General features: G+C 42.7%; 1 protein-coding gene across 2 annotated transcripts; it reads left to right on the top strand.

Annotated features, from left to right (window-relative positions):
- Positions 1–422: 422 nt before the first annotated feature.
- Positions 423–18,995, top strand: SPTSSB (serine palmitoyltransferase small subunit B). 2 transcript variants are annotated; one of them, XM_073674812.1, is made up of 3 exons: positions 423–597; positions 1,680–1,749; positions 15,665–18,995. In XM_073674812.1, the coding sequence occupies exons 2-3, from the start codon at positions 1,733–1,735 to the stop codon at positions 15,933–15,935; spliced, it is 288 nt and encodes a 95-aa protein (XP_073530913.1). In that variant the 5' UTR covers positions 423–597; positions 1,680–1,732; the 3' UTR covers positions 15,936–18,995. The 2 variants fall into 2 exon arrangements, with proteins under 2 accessions (XP_073530913.1, XP_073530914.1); XM_073674813.1 differs by having other exon boundaries at positions 447–558.
- The last annotated feature ends 1,410 nt before the right edge of the window (positions 18,996–20,405 follow it).

The raw sequence follows: 20,405 nt of genomic DNA, 5'->3' as shown, positions 1-20,405 counted from the left end.
CTAAGCGGAAAAAAGCATATAAAAAACACACTGTGTGAACATAGCCTAAGGAGTGAGACAATTTATGGAATTCCTCCTGATCTTGGAGTCATATGTAAATATTTCATAAGGGGAGCAGACGCATGAACTAGAAGGGCCTAGATGGAGAGCCGATGATGATCACCGCTGTTGCTTTTTCTGCAGTGACTGCTTTGCAGCATAATATAAGGGCATAACACTATGAAGGTGCCAGCCTGAGCCATGGCATTCCTGCACAGCTCCCATACAGACAGTGCTGGTAAGGCATCCCAGCAATCACACATTGCCTGCATTATCCTGTACAGTATGAATATATCATACATGCATAATAAGCACCAATCAGTTATTAATCATCATGTTCAGGTCTTCTATATGGAAGGATATTTTTTTTTCTTTTTGCAATTGTAGCAGGAAATTGGGAGGGGCGGACACACCTGAGCAGCACTATTCAATCCCAGTGACTTTTCACGGCTCTGACTATAGCTGCACCTGCAATCATCCTCAGCACCAGTTCTGCGCTTACCTGCTGGCAGGTCAGAGGTGAGGATCTCACAGACGCTTTATTACTGGAGCTTTAATGTAAGTAAAAAAAAAATCTGTACTACATGGATAAAGGATTTGGATCAATTGAAGTGTTTTAATTTTACTTAAAGGGAAACTCAGAAAATAAGTTCCCGGGTTATATCTACCTACAAAGCATTTATATAATGCATGTCGCTGTCACAGCAGATTGATTGGAAATGTGTCTCGGTACTTTTAATTATGTAAATGTTCCTGTCAGTAATGTGATCGATGGTGACACCCGTCACGTACACATAATGCCATATAACCTTTTCACAGTGGCATTCTGCTGTTTAAGGTGCACAAGTGCATTACCTCCCTATGGAGGGACTGATAAATGGCAGATCTCTCATATAAGACGCTGCTTTCACAACACATCAGTATTTAGAGGCTTAAATCGGACGTGTGTCTGTAACCTGGACAAGGTATTACTTAGCTTTTTATTACATTATTTCTGTGTGGAGTTTTTACTCACGGTTTTGGCTTTCAAATACTGACCAAAATATTGCCGTGTGAAAGTGGCCTCGGGATAGAAAAAGTAATATTATTTATTTTCACAATCTGTTCTTAAGACAATTTTGTTTTGTTCAGACACCACTATACACACATTGTAACACACAGAACCAGATCTCCCAGATTTTAATTGAATAACTTGTCTTTCGAGTTTTGTGGTATGGCAGCTTTTCACAATAGCGTCCCACCCAACTACCTCCTCTCAGGACTGATAAGGTTTTGCTTTTATAGAGGGTAGCATGTTGTTCGTCATGTTTGCATAGGTGCATCTGTCATCTCAGTCCATTATATGTGGTACTGGTTGTATCTGGAGACTGTGAATCGGCAGACATTAGCAGTCTGCTTATTGTCCTAGCCATCATGTATCTGACAGTCCCCGTTTGTGACCAAAAGCCCCCGGATGTGTTTGGCAATGTGTAACTATGGCAACCCCCATAGTAACTCTCTTCTTAGGCTTAAATTACAGCTTTGGTAACGTATTCGTGTTGTGTTTGAGTGAAGTACCACGGATTTGACAACCGGAGGATGTTCAGCTCTTTATAATCCGGTCTTTGATATTTCTTTTCCCCAATGTTCTTGCCTTCTAGGTCGTAATACAAGAACCTGTTAGCTCTACTCTTCAGAGTCTGAGGAAAGTTTCATGCTTTTTTTTGAAGGGTGAGTACCTTTACACCATCAGGTTTTGTGAGGGAATTTGCCTAGTAATTTATAGACCATGGTCAATAGCAACAGTTACTTATTAACTTCTTCTAAGTCATCAGGTGATGTCATCAGTGACTCTCATTCATCTTGAACATTTTTTTTTAGTTCTGATGAATATCCAATATCTGCTCTGCATTCTGGAAAAAAATAATTGGTATAATCAAATGAAATGTTATCGGAGAAGTACAGGATCTTGGGCATACATGGCCAATGGGGAGGAAGGATTGTTACCAGTCATTACATGTCATTATTTATTCCTTTTTTTAAAAAAAAAAATTTGGCTGAACAATGGTCTACATTTAAAAAAAAAAAAAAAAACTGCATATGAATGTCATCTGATTTGCATGCATAGGCTGTCTGTTATTTTCCGGTTGATTGCCAGGAAAAACTTAGGAAGCCTTTTTTTTTTTCCCATAGACCAAAAATAGATCCATCACAATGATGACAAATGGTCCATTGAAAAATCAGTGCTATGTGAATAAGGTCTAATTTAAATGCTCTTTTAAAAATGCAGCATGCACCACTTTTATCCATTTTGAAGGCAGAAAATGCTATTGAAATCTATGGAGAGTGTCGAACTTACGGATGTATCTGTATTTGATCCATACATGATTTATATTTCATTCTATGTTCACTGACGGAATATCATCCATGTTGCTTCCATGTTGTGTATGTTTATAAACTCTCTTGGGTGCAGCCCCATGCTGAGGGTGCAGTCCCATACTGCGGGTCACATGCTCTAGTTGCACAAAACATTTGTGACTTTTCAAAGTGTTTTGTGCCTGTTTTCTGGTGTAAACTCTTCGAATTGGGGCCTCCGTTGCCCTGAACTTATAATGATTCAGTATGTACAATACAGATTTGTTTCTATGCACTATGTACCCCAAAACATTTAAGAAATCTACAACCTGCAAAAAAAAAAAAAAAAACTAAAAAGTGTGCAGACCTGTAGGTATATTAAGAAAAAAATCCATGCTGTATATTAATTGGTTTTCCCATAAAAACACATATTGCCAATCCACAGGTTCACCATTAAATTTAGCCCTCCAGGGCAGTCTTCACTTCTGCTCACCATTCTGGGCGTCTCTGCTGCTAACTAAGGCCTCACCACCACATCATGATCATGTTGCATATGCATCCAGAATGCAGGGGGAAAAGGTTGCAGCGCAGAAAAGAACACTGCCCAGACCTGGCTGCCATGGAAGTCTAGACCACGGACCAGGGTAGTTTGAACTACCGTAATTTTTTTTTTTTCATTTCTAATATTATAGAGATATAATTGCTGGGAGTCCCACCACTTGGACATCCGCCAATTCACCAGGGAAACTGTCAGCTGATACTTGCTGCCCAAACAGTGGGCAGCATGTACCAGGCACTAGGTCAGGGAAATCACACACACGCACGTATAGAGATGTGTGTGTTGGTGATGACTGTGAGTGGAGGCCACACCTGTAAAAATGACATCTAACCACTAGATGTCAGTGACACTCACTGTTGGTCTAAATTTTATTAAGTGTTAACAAAATAATACTTGAATAATTTTATGAATGCGGCGATGCAAATAATAGATGAACTGTGCAGTGAAAATGCAATTTTGCTCCTTGATTTATAAAATACTTTCATTGCATCATTGCTCTGCCACTCAAGCTAAGGATGGATAAGGTTTGTTTGGTGGAGAGAGGCTGGGTTGCCACGGAGATGGAGCTGAGACGTGACGCGTGTGATCTGGGAGCTCCTGGTGGATGAGGAAAAAAGGAAGGTCCGGAGTAGGCGAACCTGGTTCCCCCTTGGAGTGCAGCGGTTTCGTGCTCCTGTGATTGGTGACGTCTGGGACAATAATCCTCTATTTCTGTTTGGTGAAGAGCGCGGGGAAGTTCAACAGTGGGATAACATTGAAAAGAGCCGGCCATCTTGTGAAGTGTGATACGGCGCCCGGGGAGGGTAAAGCACCCTATGTTTTAAACAAGGATGAGGTACCCAATGTTCTTCTTATTTTAAATTCTCCCTGACCGGTCCAACAAGTTAGTTTGGTCTCAACACCTAGCTGACCCTATCTAAATGACTAGTCTCTATGGGACGGTGTCAGCGAGGCACGAACAGTGTTCATCTTATCAACGACTGTTGATAGCGCGGTGCGGAGTTCAGAAAGGCCACAGTCCGGGGTGAAGCTCCCAAGGCACCCACCTGTCTGGATTGAATTTCCCGCAGAGCATGCTAATCAAATGAATTGGCTATCATCTGTGTTCTTGTAAATGGGAGTTGAATATGGTTGTTTATTTTATATGTTATTCTTGATAGGTGAATTTGGGTTGTAATACGCCTAGCTGTACAGCTGAGTTTGGTCATATTGGGATCCCAGAAAGTTTGATTGGGAATAGTATTAAGATTGTGAACCAGGAGAAAAGACACATATTACGGCTTCCCCTTAGGAACTAGCCCTGTTTAAGTCCGGACACATTTAGGGGAGAGGGGTGGCATTATTGACCCAAGGGAAGACATCCCCTTACTGGGACCAGGGATATGTGGCTGTTCTCCTGGTAAGAAAAATAAAACACAATTCTTTTGTACGAGTTGTTGGGTTAAAAATTTTAATGTTTATTTTATTCACTTTTCTTCCCCATACAAACAGGGGTGAGGTTTGTTACAATAAATCTTGTTATTGTTTTACCACCGGTTTTCTTTTGAAGTTCATCTGTCCTGTCAGTGGCATCACTGTATCAAAACTGAATCTTACCCCCACTGTTGGTAGTCGGGGCCTTTTACACACACTCTCTGTCTCTCTCTGGAGCACAAACAAATGGCTGTACGATCACAGCCATTTGTTTGTCTTTGAAATGCCGCAGTGTTTCAGAAAGAAACATACAACTTTTAATAGCTACTGAGGACAGAGTCGTGCTATTGACTAGTTGTACAGTGACTGACAAGCCTCTGTTAAACGCGTATGCAGGCTGAGGCTTGTCAATCTCAGTCAGTAGGCGAGAAGAAGCAGTCAGGGACCCGCCTGTATAACTCGTAAATGGCACGGCTTGGTTCACAGCAGCTATTAAGTGTGTTTGTCTCTGAAACGCTACAGCGTTTCAGAGACAAACATACTGCATGTGGCTGTGATCACACAGCCAGTGGCTGATGCATGCTGCCCAAACCATGAGCAACACGTACCAGCTGACAGGTTCACTTTAATTTATGCACATTGCAGATTCAAGTCTATGTGACTGACAGAGGCAGCCTTGTCTTTGGATAACCTATTTAAAGAGAAACCAGTCATGAGGATTTAGGCCCCCAGACTTCCACCAGGCTTTTATCCAGATTGGCAACAGCTTGATAATGATATATTCTGCAGAACGTAGAAAAAGAACTAATTAATTCAGTGCACAACATAGTAGGTGAAAGGTGTACAGCAGCTTCTCTGATCGATCATGGTTCTGACATGATTTACGTCCCAAGTCCCAAGCCATCGTTTCCAGCGCATGCACAGTGCACTAGTGAAGCCAAAGCCATTGGACCTGGCTTGCGATTACCTATTAACAAACCAGATCGGTCAGCAGTTAAACACCTCTACAATTTGCATGTATAAAACCCACTATATACTGGTCTTGTATAACAGTGGTTTATATGCCATGCAACAGATGTTTTTTTTTTTTACGTTGGTTATAAAATGTTACTGGACAAAACGCCACAATCCACCCATCCTGTACAAAGTGGGTGTATTGGATTTACAATGGTTAGTATGATTTATGTATGAGCGTAGGTGACTTGTATACGTGCCTTGTAACTGGTCTGACTACCAGACACAGAGTTATGTAGGAACTCGGGTAAACCTGCTGAGCAATGCAGCCGTTTGTTCTGAAACTCGCACATCCGGATTTTTAGATCAAATGCAGCCTTCAAGAAAACATTCATTACACATTCCTGTTTCAGGTCGATACATTTTTCCTTTTGTCCACAATGTTTTCCTGCACTGATACGCCTTATAGGCTTTAGGCCGGGGTCAGGCGAGAGTATGAACAATCGTCCCATTTTTATCTGTAGGTTCATATGACGCCCATACTTATACCTAAATAACACTCCTATAGTGGAAAAACTCAACTGGCGAAAGTAAAGTTCTTCACAGGTCTTCCCTCAAAAAAGAATGAGAGCTATAATGTAAAGCACTAATAACATTGGATTGAGTATACCAGAGGTCCCCAACCGCCGGTCCGCGGACCAGGACCGGGCCGTTGGGGTTTTTCAGCCGATCCGCGGGGAGAGGGGGCCCCTCCAGCCTCCAGCAGGGCCGCCATCAGGGCATGACTGCCCTGACTCCAGTATGGGGCCCGGCCGGTAGGAGCCCCCTCGGAGCCCCCCTCTTGTGCGTCTCTCTCCTCATGGGGGCCCCCGGCCGCATGCTAAGCGCCGGGTCCGGGACATCTTAGCGCTGCGCTGCTGCGGCAGCACCTTCATGATTCCCCTGACTTCCGGTCATGTGACGGCGCCGTCACATGGCCGGAAGTCAGGAGAACCTGGTGTCAGCGATTTGGACGAGCGCCAGGATTCTGCAGGGATCGCATGGGGGTAAGTATAACAAGTTTTATTTTTTTTTAAATACAATTAACTAGGAGTGGGGGGAATGGGAGATGCACATGGGGGGAGGGGAGAGATGAGAGATGCACATGGGGGAGGGGAGAGATGAGAGATGCACATGGGGGAGGGGAGAGATGAGAGATCCACATGGGGGGGAGGGGAGAGATGAGAGATGCACATGGGGGGGAGGGGAGAGATGAGAGATCCACATGGGGGGGAGGGGAGGGGAGAGATGAGAGATGCACATGGGAGGGGAGAGATGAGAGATGCACATGGGAGGGAGGGGAGAGATGCACATGGGAGGGAGGGGAGAGATGCACATGGGGGGAGGGGAGAGATGAGAGATGCACATGGGAGGGAGGGGAGAGATGAGAGATGCACGGGGGGTGGATGAGAGATGCACGGGGGGTGGATGAGAGATGCACGGGAGGGGGATGAGAGATGCACGGGAGGGGGATGAGAGATGCACGGAGGGGGATGAGAGATGCACATGGGGGGGTTATGTTTACATAACTTTGTTGCCTTATGAAGGGCGGGGGGGCCCCCAAAAATTTCTTGCACAGGGGCCCACTACAGTCTGTGTCCGCCCCTGGGATGAAGTAAATGCAGCTGAACAGCAGCTGTCAGGACAGCTGCCCTGTCCTGCTGCAGGGCGTGATGGGGCCTCAGTGATGCGGCTCCTGGCACAGCACATTATGTGGGGCTCCTGGCATAGCTCCTGGCGGGGACCTGGTCTACACTATATGATAAGTATGCACTAAACTCCAAATCCCTCCATTACCCCGCCCCCATATGACCAAAGCCCCGCCCACCCCACCCCCTCCTTGCTGGGCCATGGAAAAATGATCTTGCTTCAAGCCGGTCCCTGGTGCAAAAAAGGTTGGGGACCACTGGAGTATACAATTCTATTGTAATTGCTGCAAAATTTTTAATTAAGATTATAAAGTAGATATATCTTGCAGTCGTGTATAAAACCATAGATAATTTTTTGTGATGGAACGGTATGTTATACCAGATGAGCAACTCTGTACAGTCCTCTGTATCGCAGTGTAGCACACATAGGTTTAAAGGGATTTTGCATAGTGTTAGAATATTGATTGTACAAAATCTTCCAAGACAAGGAGATCTCCGACCAGAGCAGGAAGGGTTGGTTCTCAGTCTGGAATGCTGTGGTCCCTTTTTGGTATTGGTTCTCCTTGGTAACTGAGCTTGCTGTCTTTCATGTTAATGTCTGACGTGTCAGGTGATCTCCTATTTAAAGGGATTGTCCAGAATTTGAAAATAACTGCAATGATACTTTCATTTAGAAAGTTGTCCATAGATGTAATGTTTATGGCAATCACTCTAAACTATTTTACAATAGTTACTTTTATAGTACTTGATGGTAAATGTATGCTACAATGCAGCATGAGGCTATTCAATTGCTCAATTTTCCCTAGGATTGGAAAAAAATATATTTGTATGCCTCCTTCTTGACAAATGCTCCAATTGTATTAAAAAAATAAGAACTACTTATACGCAAATATAATGGTAATATGCAGGTAAATGGCATTGAAATCATGCCTGGCTGCTCTACTGAAGCAGCGGCTACAGGGAGAAAAAGTTGTATCCTCCCTGCAGCCCTTCCCTTGGCACAATGACAGCCTGCACTGCACATACACGCTGCTCAACAAGCTGTCAATCAATGTACCATCAAGTGACTACAGCATGCTCACTTCAGCACACGGATGACTGGAAGTGAGTGGCTGCAGGAAGAATAAGTTAATTTTTTTCCCTGTAGCAGCTGCTCCATTAAGCTTTCCAGATATTATTTCAATGCTATTTATTTGCTAATTTGCTAATTACTACCATAACTGCTAGTAAATAACATTTTTGGAGGTGACAGGTTCCCTTTTAAAGAGAACCTGTCATGTCTTATCTACTATGTAAACTGCCCCCATTGTGTTGTTAGTGATGCAATGTGCATCACTAACACGCTTTTTTTCATTAAAATTGGCACAAATATAATGAGTATATAACATTTTCTATACTTATATCATACCTGCTCATTTTAGTCATAGGGGTGTGATCCTCGCATTCAGTCAGGGCTGGCGCCGGCCACGTATTTGAATTTTGCTCCCGGCGAGCGCTGAAGTCAGTATAGGGCGCTTGGGCAGTATGAGATGGCCAGGCAGTAAAGCTTGCAGCACTGGGAGCCACATGTGCTGTGACGAGCGGCTCCCCGCGTGTGCACAGTGAAGTTCCCAGCTTCACTGTGTGCGGCCGGATCCGCTCGTAACAGCGCATGCGCAGTTAAGCTAGGAGCTACACAGCCTCACTATGCATGCGTGGGGAGCCGCTCATCATAGCACATGCGGCTTCCAGCGCTGCAAGCTTTACTGCCTGGCCGTTATACTGTGCAAGAGTCGCACACTGACTTCAGCGCTCGCCGGGAGCAAAGTCAAATACGTGGCCGGCGCCAGCCCATGACTGAATGTGAAGATCACACCCTTATACCTATACTCACTATATTTGCACCAATTTTAATGAAAAAAGCGTGTTAGTTATGCACATTGTATCAATAACAACGCAATGGGGGCAGTTTACATAGTAGATAAGACATGACAGCCGGCAAGACTTCAGTCACTGTTCAGTGTCAGTCAATGCCCGGTCATGATGGCTGTGACTGAAGATGCGCCTCTATGACCGAAATCCGGAGGCTGTCGGGAGGAGTAAAGTCCATTTCCTCCCGGCAGCCAGGCTTTCAGAACGGCATCCGCATGGCTTCAGAGTGCTATTATAATTTGACCTATCAATAACTTGTATTTTCTTGAATCCAAGGATTATTACAGATGCAATTGACAGAAATGTTTAACCGACCACCGTTTTGGTCCTTATGGACCTTGATCACCGTGCAATTCAGTCTGTAGGAGGGAGGGTTGCACTTTGCATTTAAGAAAAGTCAAGTTATTGTTGGATGGATTGAGTTAAGAAATTGTATGAGCATTATAAGTGCTATGGTTTACTTTTGAAGGTTATTAGATGAGAATTTCACCCATTCCATGTGCACTCATATATTTTTTTTTTTTTTTCTCTTCAGCCTGTAGTGTTTACCATACCTTAATAAGTATTACTCCACTAGTTTAATATTGAATATGCATTTTGATTTTTACCTTTCCTCGGAAAGTACCATCCCTACCCCATCCTTTGCAACAAGCCCTCCTTTAATAGCAGTTATTTCTTATTACCGATGCACCGTTCTACCCGTAATGTTATGTGCATACACGATTTTTGTGCGCTGAAAGTTTTAGCTCCTAAAATCCCTGCCACAAAGACTCCTTGTGCAAATGCCCTAAGCCCTTTTTCACACGTCCATATATTTCCGGTACAGGAAAAACCGGTACCGGAGATGTCTGTGTGTGTCACACGTGTGGCAACGGTGTGCCGCATCAGGATCACACGGACCGGCGCTTGGGAATCAGTGTACAGTTAGTGCTGTTCCCAATCACCGGGTGCTGAACACTGCCCTCATCATGGTTCCCAGCAGGGACAATGATAAGGGTAGTAGTAGTCTGCTCCCACAGTGTCCCTGTGTAAAAATAAGATTAAAATACTTTTTTTTTTTTCAGAAAGCAGTATGCTCTGCCTTTGAAAAAAAAAAAAAAAGCCATGAGTTATTTTGTTTTCTGTATACTTTCCAAAATCTACTTAAAAAAGTGTGTGAAGGAGCTGTGTGTATATATGTGTAATATTATGTAGCGCCCCGAGGGTTCGGTCACTACAGAGGTATTGCATCTCACCCAGAGGTGTGATATCTCACCTCCAGGTAAGGATGGAGTGTGGCTCAGGACCCTAACACCCACATGCACTACACCACATTTCCGGGGGGCAGGGCGACAATGCTCCCAAAAGTGAGCACAACAGTCCCTGTCCCTGGCTGGAGTGGGGGGAGGGAACACCTAGAAAGGGGGAACCGGGTAGTGTGTGGGTGGGGAGAGTAGATCCAGGGTGCACTATATAGAGGAGTATATATGGTGGGCACCATCTTAGAGTCAGGGCAGAAAGAAAAGTAGAAGAGAGAGGGCAGAGCGAGAAGGAGGCTGGGAGCAGAGGCTCTTCATGGGCTCTGCTCCGCAGGCAGGCCAAGTCTCAAGGCCTGGTCCTGGAGGAGAGGAACGGAGAGGAGAAGAATGGAGGAAGCTCTAAGAGAAGACTGCAGGGACCCCAGGGGTGCAGACCGGCCAGCCCCCGCCGCCGCTACCAGAGTAGGGGGGTCAGGCCAAGAAAGGGAACCGGATCCCTCATCTAGTGGAGGAGAGCAACTACCCTCAGCTAGTAACCGGAGGCCGTGGCATTCTACATGCACGGCCCCTTACTACACCCGTTAGGAAGGCACCACATAGGACCAGGGAAACGGAACATACGTTTGCCCGCCAAGGCCCGAGGCAGCTGGACAGAAACGTGGTCAATTGTGGGGTACGACAGGCCAGAGAGAGGACACACGAAGGGGGTCATGAAAAGCGCTCCAAAGGTACCTGAGAGTTCGCCGAGCCCCTCACCTGGTGAGCACAGCACGACGTGGGCAGCCATCATCTGCAGAAGTGGCTTGGAGTGTAAAACTGTGAGTAAAGACCCTGGACTGCATCACTGGACTCTGAGTCATTACTGCTGCTCCCGTGCACCATCACCCCCACCATCTGCACTCACTGCCCTGAGGCTATACTCCTCCCGTGGGGAGTTATGCTACCCCCTGCTGCGCAAACAACATCAGCCTCAGCGGTCTGCCCGCAGCGGCGGTTCTCAGTGACCGCAATCCACGGGTGGTGTAGTCGGACATTTAATCATAAAACTGCAGGAGCCCACCATGCTTATCATTGCAGATCTCCTATGAACGCTGACCTTGGCTGAAGCCCTGCTATGCGTAGCACAAGTGATCAGATGATCGTAGCTTCAAATCTCCTAAGGAGATTATTGAATCAAGTAAAAAGCAGAAAAAGAACTGTTTTAAATAATATAAAAGTTCAAATCACTCCTCCTTTTTGCCACATTCTAAATAAAACAATAAAAAATACACATATTTGGCATTGCTGAATTCAGAAAGGCCCGATCTATCAAAATCTAAAAAGAATTAATTCTGGCTTTTTGATTTTCTCTCTCGTTACGCCGTTTACCGATCGGATTAAGTGTTTTTGGTTGCCACAATAACAGGCAATGAAAACATTGCATCGACCCCCAAAATGTTATCAATAAAAACATCAGCTTTGTGCGCGAAAAATAAGCCCTCACCCAGCCCCAGGTCCCGTAAAATGGAGTCTCTACAGGTCTCAGAAAATAGCACCATTTTTTTTTGTTTGTTTGTTTTGTTTTTTTACAAACCTTGAATTTTGGAGAATCCTTATGGCAGGTCAGTTTTAGCATTTAGTGAACACAGTAAAAAAAAAATAAAATAAAAATAAAGCAATTGTGGAATTGCACTTCTTCTTGTAATTTCACCGCACTTAGAATTTTTCTCCTGTTTTCCAGTACACAATATGGTAAAATCAATGGTGATGTGCAAAAGTACAACTCGTCACACAAAAAGCAAGCCCTCACATGGCTATATTAAGTGAAAAATAAAAAAAAAGTTATGGCTCTGAGAAGAAGGGGAACAAAAAAAACAGAAAATACCAAGGTCGTGAAGGGGTTAACATGCAGTACATAGTTGTATATGTATTATGAATAGCATATGTTAAAAGTGGTTGTGCCCTAAAGGACATTCATTACCCATCTAATTGTGGAGTGCTATCATTAGGACTCCACCAATTACTAGAGCAGAGTCCAAAGCCCTTCATTCTGTCTTATTATAGCCATACTGTGCTGTACTTGGCAGATTTCTGCATTTGTACAAAGATAAGTTTGGCTTGAGATCCATGTTCTAATGCTAGTTGGGATCTTTACTCAGTCTATAAATGTCATTTGTGGCATAACCTCTTTAAATGGTGACTGTTGTTTCAACAAACTGTGCATAAATCAATAGCACAGGCGAATATAAGAAACTTTGTAATATTTTTTATCACAGAAATTTGCTTTTCTCCACTTCGATGTAAATACTTTCATGCCCGAAAATGACAAAAGTATTCTCGCAGTGCTACCTTTATTGGCTAACCAGAAAAAAATATATATTTGCAAGCTTTCAGAACACATAGGTTCCTTCTTCGGGCAATATTACAAATGAATTGATAAGACAAAAGGCACAACATTTAAGAGATGTTACAGCAAGACATTTGTTCATGAGTTGTAAGGGGTGATGCCTCCTGAACATAAGTCAAAGAGATCAAATTTAGTGGTTTTGGTTGCAAATGGCAAGTCTGTGGGAATGTTTAATTATCTGCAGACCATCTGGTGGAGGTGTGAATTGAATCCACGTAGTGAGTCATAAAATCCAGGTGTTAGATTGAGTCCTTTTGACAAGGAATTGAATATCCTTATCAATTTGAATTCCCAAATTTTTCTCTCCGTCATCCTTGAAATGACCTTTTTAGTATTAAAACTTTTAGATCTTTCATACAGTGTCCCGGGTCAGAGAAATGTTTTCCCACAGGCATGTCCGCTTCATTCTTAATTGTGTGTCTATGTAAATTCATGCTCGTTTGCAGTTTTTGCATAGTTTCTCCAGTATAAACTCCTTCTGGGCACCTTGTACATTGTATCATGTACACCACATTGGAGGATGCACATGGATGTCTTTTCATGATTTTGTAGTCCTGATTTGTGTTTGGTATGTAGACTGTATTTGATGGTAATATGTGGGTTTTCTATTTTTTAGTTTTTACATGGGAATGTGCCCATCACTGATGGTGATGAGAGGACACTTCTGACAAGGAGATTCCTTAAGTTAGGGGGCTGTTTGTAGGAGAGAAGTGGTAGTTCTGGGAATATTTCTTACAGTTTATGGTCTCTGTGGAATATTGGTTGGAGATCAGCACCAATTTTTCTTGTGTTGTATGTGACCACAAGAGGTACCCTGTTGTTGTCCTCCCTCTGTCTGTATTCCAGGACGCTGCTTCATGGTATCCTTGTAGCTCTGTGGATCTGTTAATCTATTACCAGTGGATGGTATCCTTGTTGTAGGAATGTATTCCTCAGTGATAGCAGCTGCAGTTTTCTGTCCTTACTGTCTGAACAGATCGAATGTACCTCAGAGCTTAACTGTAGATGATGGATTTTTTTTTTTGTGTCTTTGATGAAAGCTGTTCCATCTAAGATATGCCGGACGTCCTGTGGGCTTATGGTAAATTGATGTTTGTATGGTGTTGTCTTTGATGTGTATGGTCGAGTACAGAAAATGTATTTGGGATTTTGAGAAGTTGAGGGTTAGCTTGATGGTTGGGTGGAACCTGTGGAAGGTGAGCAGATCATCTTTTGGGACTGTCCAGATTATTTGCAGATCATCAATGTAGTGGAAGTATGCTAGAGGTTTAATAGAGCAAGATGACAAAAACTCCTCCTCCAGTTTAGCCATAAATAGGTTAGCATACTGTGGGGACATTTTGCTTTCCATGGCGCTGCCCATACATTGTTGGCATAAATTATTTCCAAAGGAGAAATAATTATGATGGAGCACAAACCTGATGAATTGTAGAGTTGGTTCTGTGGCCAGATTGTTTTGTTTTTGTAGGAAATATTTGCATGCTGCAATCCCATCCTCATGAGGAATGTTGGAGTAGAGAGACTCTACATCCATGATGGCTAGTATTGTGTCTTCCGGAAGTGGGCCTAGGGCTGACAATTTGCAGAGAATATCCAAGGTGTCCTGGATATAGCTGGATGTGCGTCTCACCAAGGGTTTCAGAATGTTCTCCATCCAGCCTGAGATATGTTCAGTTAATGTCCCAATACCAGAAATGATCGGCCTCCCAGGCTTTTCTTCACTTCAAAGTCACTTCTTCGCCCACAACTCCTTGAACTCTCCATCCACTTTGTAAAACACAGCAAGACAGATTGCCAACACAGTAAGATTTTAGGTTAAACCTAGAATTATACTCTGAGAATGGAAGAGAGAGAAGTGAGGAGCACTCAGCACAGTGAGAGGCATGCAGATAAGGGCAGACGCATCATCCAGAAACTGTATTACCTCATTCTAGTGCTGGATTCACAGCCACACGGCTCAGTACTGCCTTGTAATGTCTTCTACACCTACTGTCTGTATGCTACAGAAAAGTAAATCATAAATCTATCTGTGTGTTGTGCATGGGAGTTTTCATATTAGCTAGTTCCCATCAACCAGCTTGGAGAGCCTGCAGATGAGAAAAACGGTGAAAATGCATCATTCAAGTCCTATTTTACAATGGCCAGAAAGTGTAATTTGTCATGAACACACACATGACAGCCTATTTTGATAATATTAATTAATAACAATAATTCTGAGAAGTTACCTGAAATGACAGGTACATTTTAATAAAAATGGTGAGCAGTATGGTCACAGGTGGATAGCTTCATACAAAAGCATTTTGATATTTGAATGTTTTTTACTTCTACTGTACTTGCCAATTATCTCAGAAAAAGTGGAATCTACCTGTCAGTTTTGACAAATCTCCCACAAACCTCCTAGAAGGCTTGCTGTGCCCCAGCATTGGACAAGTTCTAGAATGGGTTGCAGAGGTGTCAAAGAATGGAAGGAGAGGGGGTGTGGAGCAGTGTGCTCTTGAGAAGTCAACATGGCTATATTCTCAGCAGTATATCTCCTGAATACCAACCATATAAATGTTGTGATGTAAGAATCAACATTATTCTAACATTTAAATTGGGATGTACAAAGGTAGTAGTCATACCCAGACCCTGGTGAGTGAAGGGGGGGTTTATAGGCCCATCTACTTTATAAGAAGACATCAGTATTATAAAGTCTAAGTGTAGGACCTGGTGAAAGGTTTATATTAGCGCCCAGGAGCTACAAATTCCTCTGCCTAAAAGAAAGTACTGTACTTATGATGGCTGTATGTGTATGGACTGATTCCTCTTCAGCATGTTATGTATAATGTAATACAGGCTGAAGATGGTGACTACCATTACGATAGTGGGTGCAGTACTCCTCTTGGGTAGCGCAGTCCTTCAGTAGAGGGTGCAATACTCTGTTTTCTATACATTTGGAGGTTTCTGGCTGGTTAACGATAGAGTAGAAGCACCAATCCAATTGATATGTGAACGTTTGTGAGTTGTGTTGACCCAAAGCATATATCTGGGTGAAAATTAGTGAGCCTCATTCACTCTCTACTCATGGGAGTGCTGCTACAAATCTTAGTCTTGGCTTTCTTCTTTGGATTTATGTCTATAAACTGATTTTTCTGTTTTCTAGGGTTGGCATTACTGCCATACTGCTGAAGATGGATGTAAAACATATTAAAGATTACCTCTCTTGGCTGTACTATCAATATCTCCTCATAACATGCAGCTACGTACTGGAGCCCTGGGAGCAGTCCATTTTTAACACTGTGCTATTGACGGCAATTGCAATGGTGATTTACAGTTCTTACGTCTTCATACCCATTCACGTTCGTCTGGCAGTGGAATTTTTCTCTGGAATCTTTGGAGGGCAGCATGAAAGTACTATGACCCCAATGAGCTGACATGCTCTGCTCGAGCTTTTCAATTGATCCATTTGATTGCTCATTGGACTTACAGCTTCACAATTGCTGGAACTGCAGAGGTTTACGGAATATTTGTGCTGTGCATAGACTTCTAAATGGAAGAAATTTGATTTCTTCCTTTTTTTTTTTTTTTTTTCTAATCAATTGATCTCTGAAAATATATTATGAATGTTGAAAGAATGACATGTTCACCTTGTACATAGTATAACCTATCCTAGCTTTAGAATCACTTCTTAAGATTTTGTTAATATTATATAGTATACAACTACAGTGTAAAAATGAATAATGGCTATAATTTCCATGATGACACCAAAATCCAGATGGAATTCAGACATCCCTGTATGACAGTCAGAGTACAGACCACAATGCATAGAGACTGGCCTTGGGTTTCACAACTCAAACTTGATAGCCTCATGTATGCCTATGTATGAGGTGACCAAGTTCGGCTCAGGAAACCGGCTATTCCATTCATAGTGGTCCATACTTGAACTGTGAAACACGGATGTCTGAATTCTGCCCTAGGGGAGTGTGGATGTGTAATCTATAGTATCCTCTATGCAAACTATAGTGTACTGTAATCAGAGTATACGGTTTATATGCTTGCATGATTGGTCCCCACTATGCTGCTATTAACATTAATATATCACAAATTGTTTTTTATCTATATGAACTAGCATTATAATGCTGTGTTCGGTCTCTGGATAGGAGAAGGTATCCTGTCCTAAACGAATTCTTCATGCTAACACATTAGCTAAACTCCAAATTGGCAGTAAAGCAATTTGGGTTCTTGCAAGCCTCTCCTCATCAATGTAGTAGGTGGTTGCTCGTAGTGTTAGACCTCATCCTAAAGGTCCCAATATATCATCTGTAGAAGAAGAAGAAACTACAGCTCAACCTGTTATCAAATGATGGGTTGTAGTTCATTCACCAAACAGTGCAACTATTCCACCTTAATAGGTCTTTGTCAAGCAATGACCTGCATGAGCTGCGGTTTCTTCTTCAATTGAAGGTAGTACAAGGGCTCTCAGAAGTAACAACCCAAAGCAGACTTGCCACTTTTAGCAAATCACATTTTGGAGATCTGATTCTTTGTCATTTACGGTATGTAATGTGCCTTATACTGATGAATTGCTCTCTAGAATAATGAATAATCATGAGTATTTATAGCAGGGTATTATCATACAATGAAATACAAAGCCTGCACCGTTGGAAGTAATGTGGTTCCACCATAATAAAACAATGATGAATGTGGTTGTCAGGTCGCAGCTCTTCTTCAACAGACAGTCTTACGTCATTTGGCAATGAGGTTTTAGTTCCAGGTTTTTTATCTAGAATAAAATTAATAGAGCAGAATACACTTGTGTACATTAATTTATAGATGGTGATTTATGAGCTCAATCCTTATTTATCCATGTGAGGAGACTTGTGTGCCTAATCATACCTGATAACAAAGCTACTGTACTGTGACATATGTTTGTGGCTTTCTCTGTTATTGAAGTTGAACTCTACACAGAATGAACTTTAGGAAAAGGACCAGGTGAAATTAGATTCTTTATCCATTTGTGTTCTGTTGATGTACTATCTTTAAATATTAAAAACAAATCTTTTTTTCAAAACTGATATCTAATGGAGGTTAGTTAGATGGGTTTTCAATAGTCTAATGCAATGTTCCCCCAACTCCATTTCTCAAGGCCCACCAACAGATCATGTTTACAGGAGAACCTGGCTGCATGATTTTGTAATATAAAGACATAGCTGTAATGGCGCTGTAATGCTGATTACATTGGTACTTTTGGTGAAGTAATCTGCTTTGTTGTTCTTCTTTAATCACCATTTGAAGTTTTCTGGTAATTAGATTTTGGTGCACAGGGGCTGGACTGTACACTGGGTCTTCTCCTCCCTGTTTGTGATTCCCCGGCCTCTCTGCCTCTGCCTTCCTCAGGTCTGTGAATGACTGGTCTTCTCTGTTTGAAATCTTAGCAGTCACCGGTCACTCACAGACCATAGGTAGGGGTCGGGCGATCACAGACGGGGGAGAAGACCTAATTAGTAGAAAACTTCAAATGCTGATTCCAGAACAGCAAAGCAGATTTCCTCACGAAAGGTTTAAATTTAATCCGTATTACAGCGCCATTACAGCCATGTCTTAAAAAGGTTGTCCACTGCAATAAATAATGCCCCCATCATTTTAAACAATGGAAAGAAGTGTTTTTGTAAATGCCTTCCATTGTCATTTTTGCCTTTTGAGAGGCGCTATCGCTGACCGCTCATTGGGCATCTCGTGACCCCGGCTGCAGCCTGCTCTGACATCGGCTGATGTCACGTCACGTTCCAGGAGCCCAGAGCCGTGACCCAGTGATGCGCTCTCCCCTGATTGGCTGGGCTGTTGGCAGCGTTTCACTGCACGTCACAGCCCAGCATCCAGTGTGCTCTTGCGGCCAATGAATCCATAGGAGAGGGAAAGTGCGCGTTGGATAATGGGCTGTGACGTGCGGTGAAAACCTGCCCACAGCCCAGTCAATCAGGGGGGGTGCATGTCACTGGGTCATGCCTCTGGGTTCCCGGAACTTGACATGACATCAGTGGATGTCAGTCGAGGCTGCAGCCGGGTCACGTGATGCCCAGTGAGCGGTCAGTAATAGCACCGCTCACAGGTAAAAATGACAATGGAAGGTATTTACAAAAAGACTTCTTTCCACTGTTTAAATCGATGGGGGCATTATTTATTGTAGTGAACACTTCTTTAACTTTACATTACAAAATCACGAATGGCAGGTTGTCTTTAACATTGTACTGGTGATAATTTCACCCTGTGCAACAGTAAGGAAATCCTGAAAACATCTCTTGGTGGGCCTTGAGAACTGGAGTTGGGGAATACTGGTCTAATGTCCAGAATAGCTGGTCATTAGACTAAATAATCTGTGTTCTGTTCTTGTGTTATTTAACTTTTCTACAATATTGTTTCATTGATATAAAATTTATATAAGAGAACTAAGTTTTGCATAATTTAAATAAAAGCTACACAATCTGGTATTGTAATGCATTAACTAGTGTTTTCAGTGTTTCACATTGTAACCAAACGGATATTACATCTTGGAAATTGAAATCTAATTGGTCGACATGCTCCTTTTAAAGCAGAGGTGTATCTACTGTAGCTTTTCCGTCACACGGGGCAAGAATTCAGTTTAAGTAGTCGTCATCATGTGATCAATCATTCATATGCGATTTGCAAACTTGCAGTCATGTGCCGACTAGCTGCTCTTCCTAATTCTCTCAATGTTCAGTGAAAAGCTGAGAGAATCAGGAAGAAAAACTAGTTGTCAAGTGACCGTAAGTATGAAAATCGCATAGGAGTGAAGTGGCTATGTGATGACGGCTGGAACCAGCAAGCAGAGCTGAATCCTGACAGTGAGTATGTTACACAATCAGCTAGGATTGGCATGATACAGTGCTTGATTTTATAATTAAAGGGCTGATCCAGGTTTGAGATGAAAGTCTGCAGTCACTCTAGGTGACTGCAAGCTTCTAAATTCTCACAGCACACGCACTGCACACTTTCTACCTTGCTGGTGGCAAGAGTGGAAGATCATGTGAGTGCAATTATGGAATTTGTATACTTCTGATTACATTGCGACTAGACTTGTCCGCCCTCACTCAATTCATTTTCATTGAGTGAAGCAATGCATGTCTAGTCAACACGTGACCGCATGTATGCAAATCGCATACTAGCCGTTTCGTGACCTCCCACTCGCTGCCGGCACCAGAGAGTCCTGACAGCTTGCAGTGCACGCTGTGAGAATTCAGAAGTCTACAGTCTCATAGAATGAATGCAGACTCATCACAAACTTAGACAATCCATTTTAAAGTTCCTAACATAAATAAAAACATAGTAACTCTTAACTTGTCAGACAGCACAACAGTTTGTGTAACATAAGCCATGTAATCTTACAAGCTATGGGTTGTTACTGTACATGTGTTCAAAATCAGAACCAATAACAGTACAAGAATCCATCGCCAGAACCACCAGCAATACAGAAATTTATCATCCGAAACAGCAGCAGTACAGAAACACAGTATCAGGACCCTCATCAGTACAGGAATGCATCACCAGGACCACCATCAGTACATGAATTAAGCACTAGAACCACCATCAGTAAATGGTACATTAATTGTAATGTTTGGTCAGACCCATATACATTTGTATTACATGAATCTACAACTTCCAATATGTCCTAAACAATAGTAAGGAAATACTGGGAGTTGTTGCTATCAGTCGTCATCATCATACTGCGGATCATACAGGAACCACAGTACTGAAAATACAGAAATGAAAATTAGTCGATATCACAAAAAAAATATTTACATCCAGGTACCTTTTATAGATGACTCTGTCTATGATTGGATTCGTTCTTTCTTTTCTTCAGCTTGTCCAGACACCATGATGGCTTT

Source organism: Phyllobates terribilis, unplaced genomic scaffold (assembly GCF_046119375.1).
Source record: "Phyllobates terribilis strain yellow unplaced genomic scaffold, ASM4611937v1 Scaffold_3__8_contigs__length_932513732, whole genome shotgun sequence".
Taxonomy (NCBI): Eukaryota; Metazoa; Chordata; class Amphibia; order Anura; family Dendrobatidae; genus Phyllobates; species Phyllobates terribilis.
This window is presented reverse-complemented; position numbering and strand designations above follow the sequence as displayed.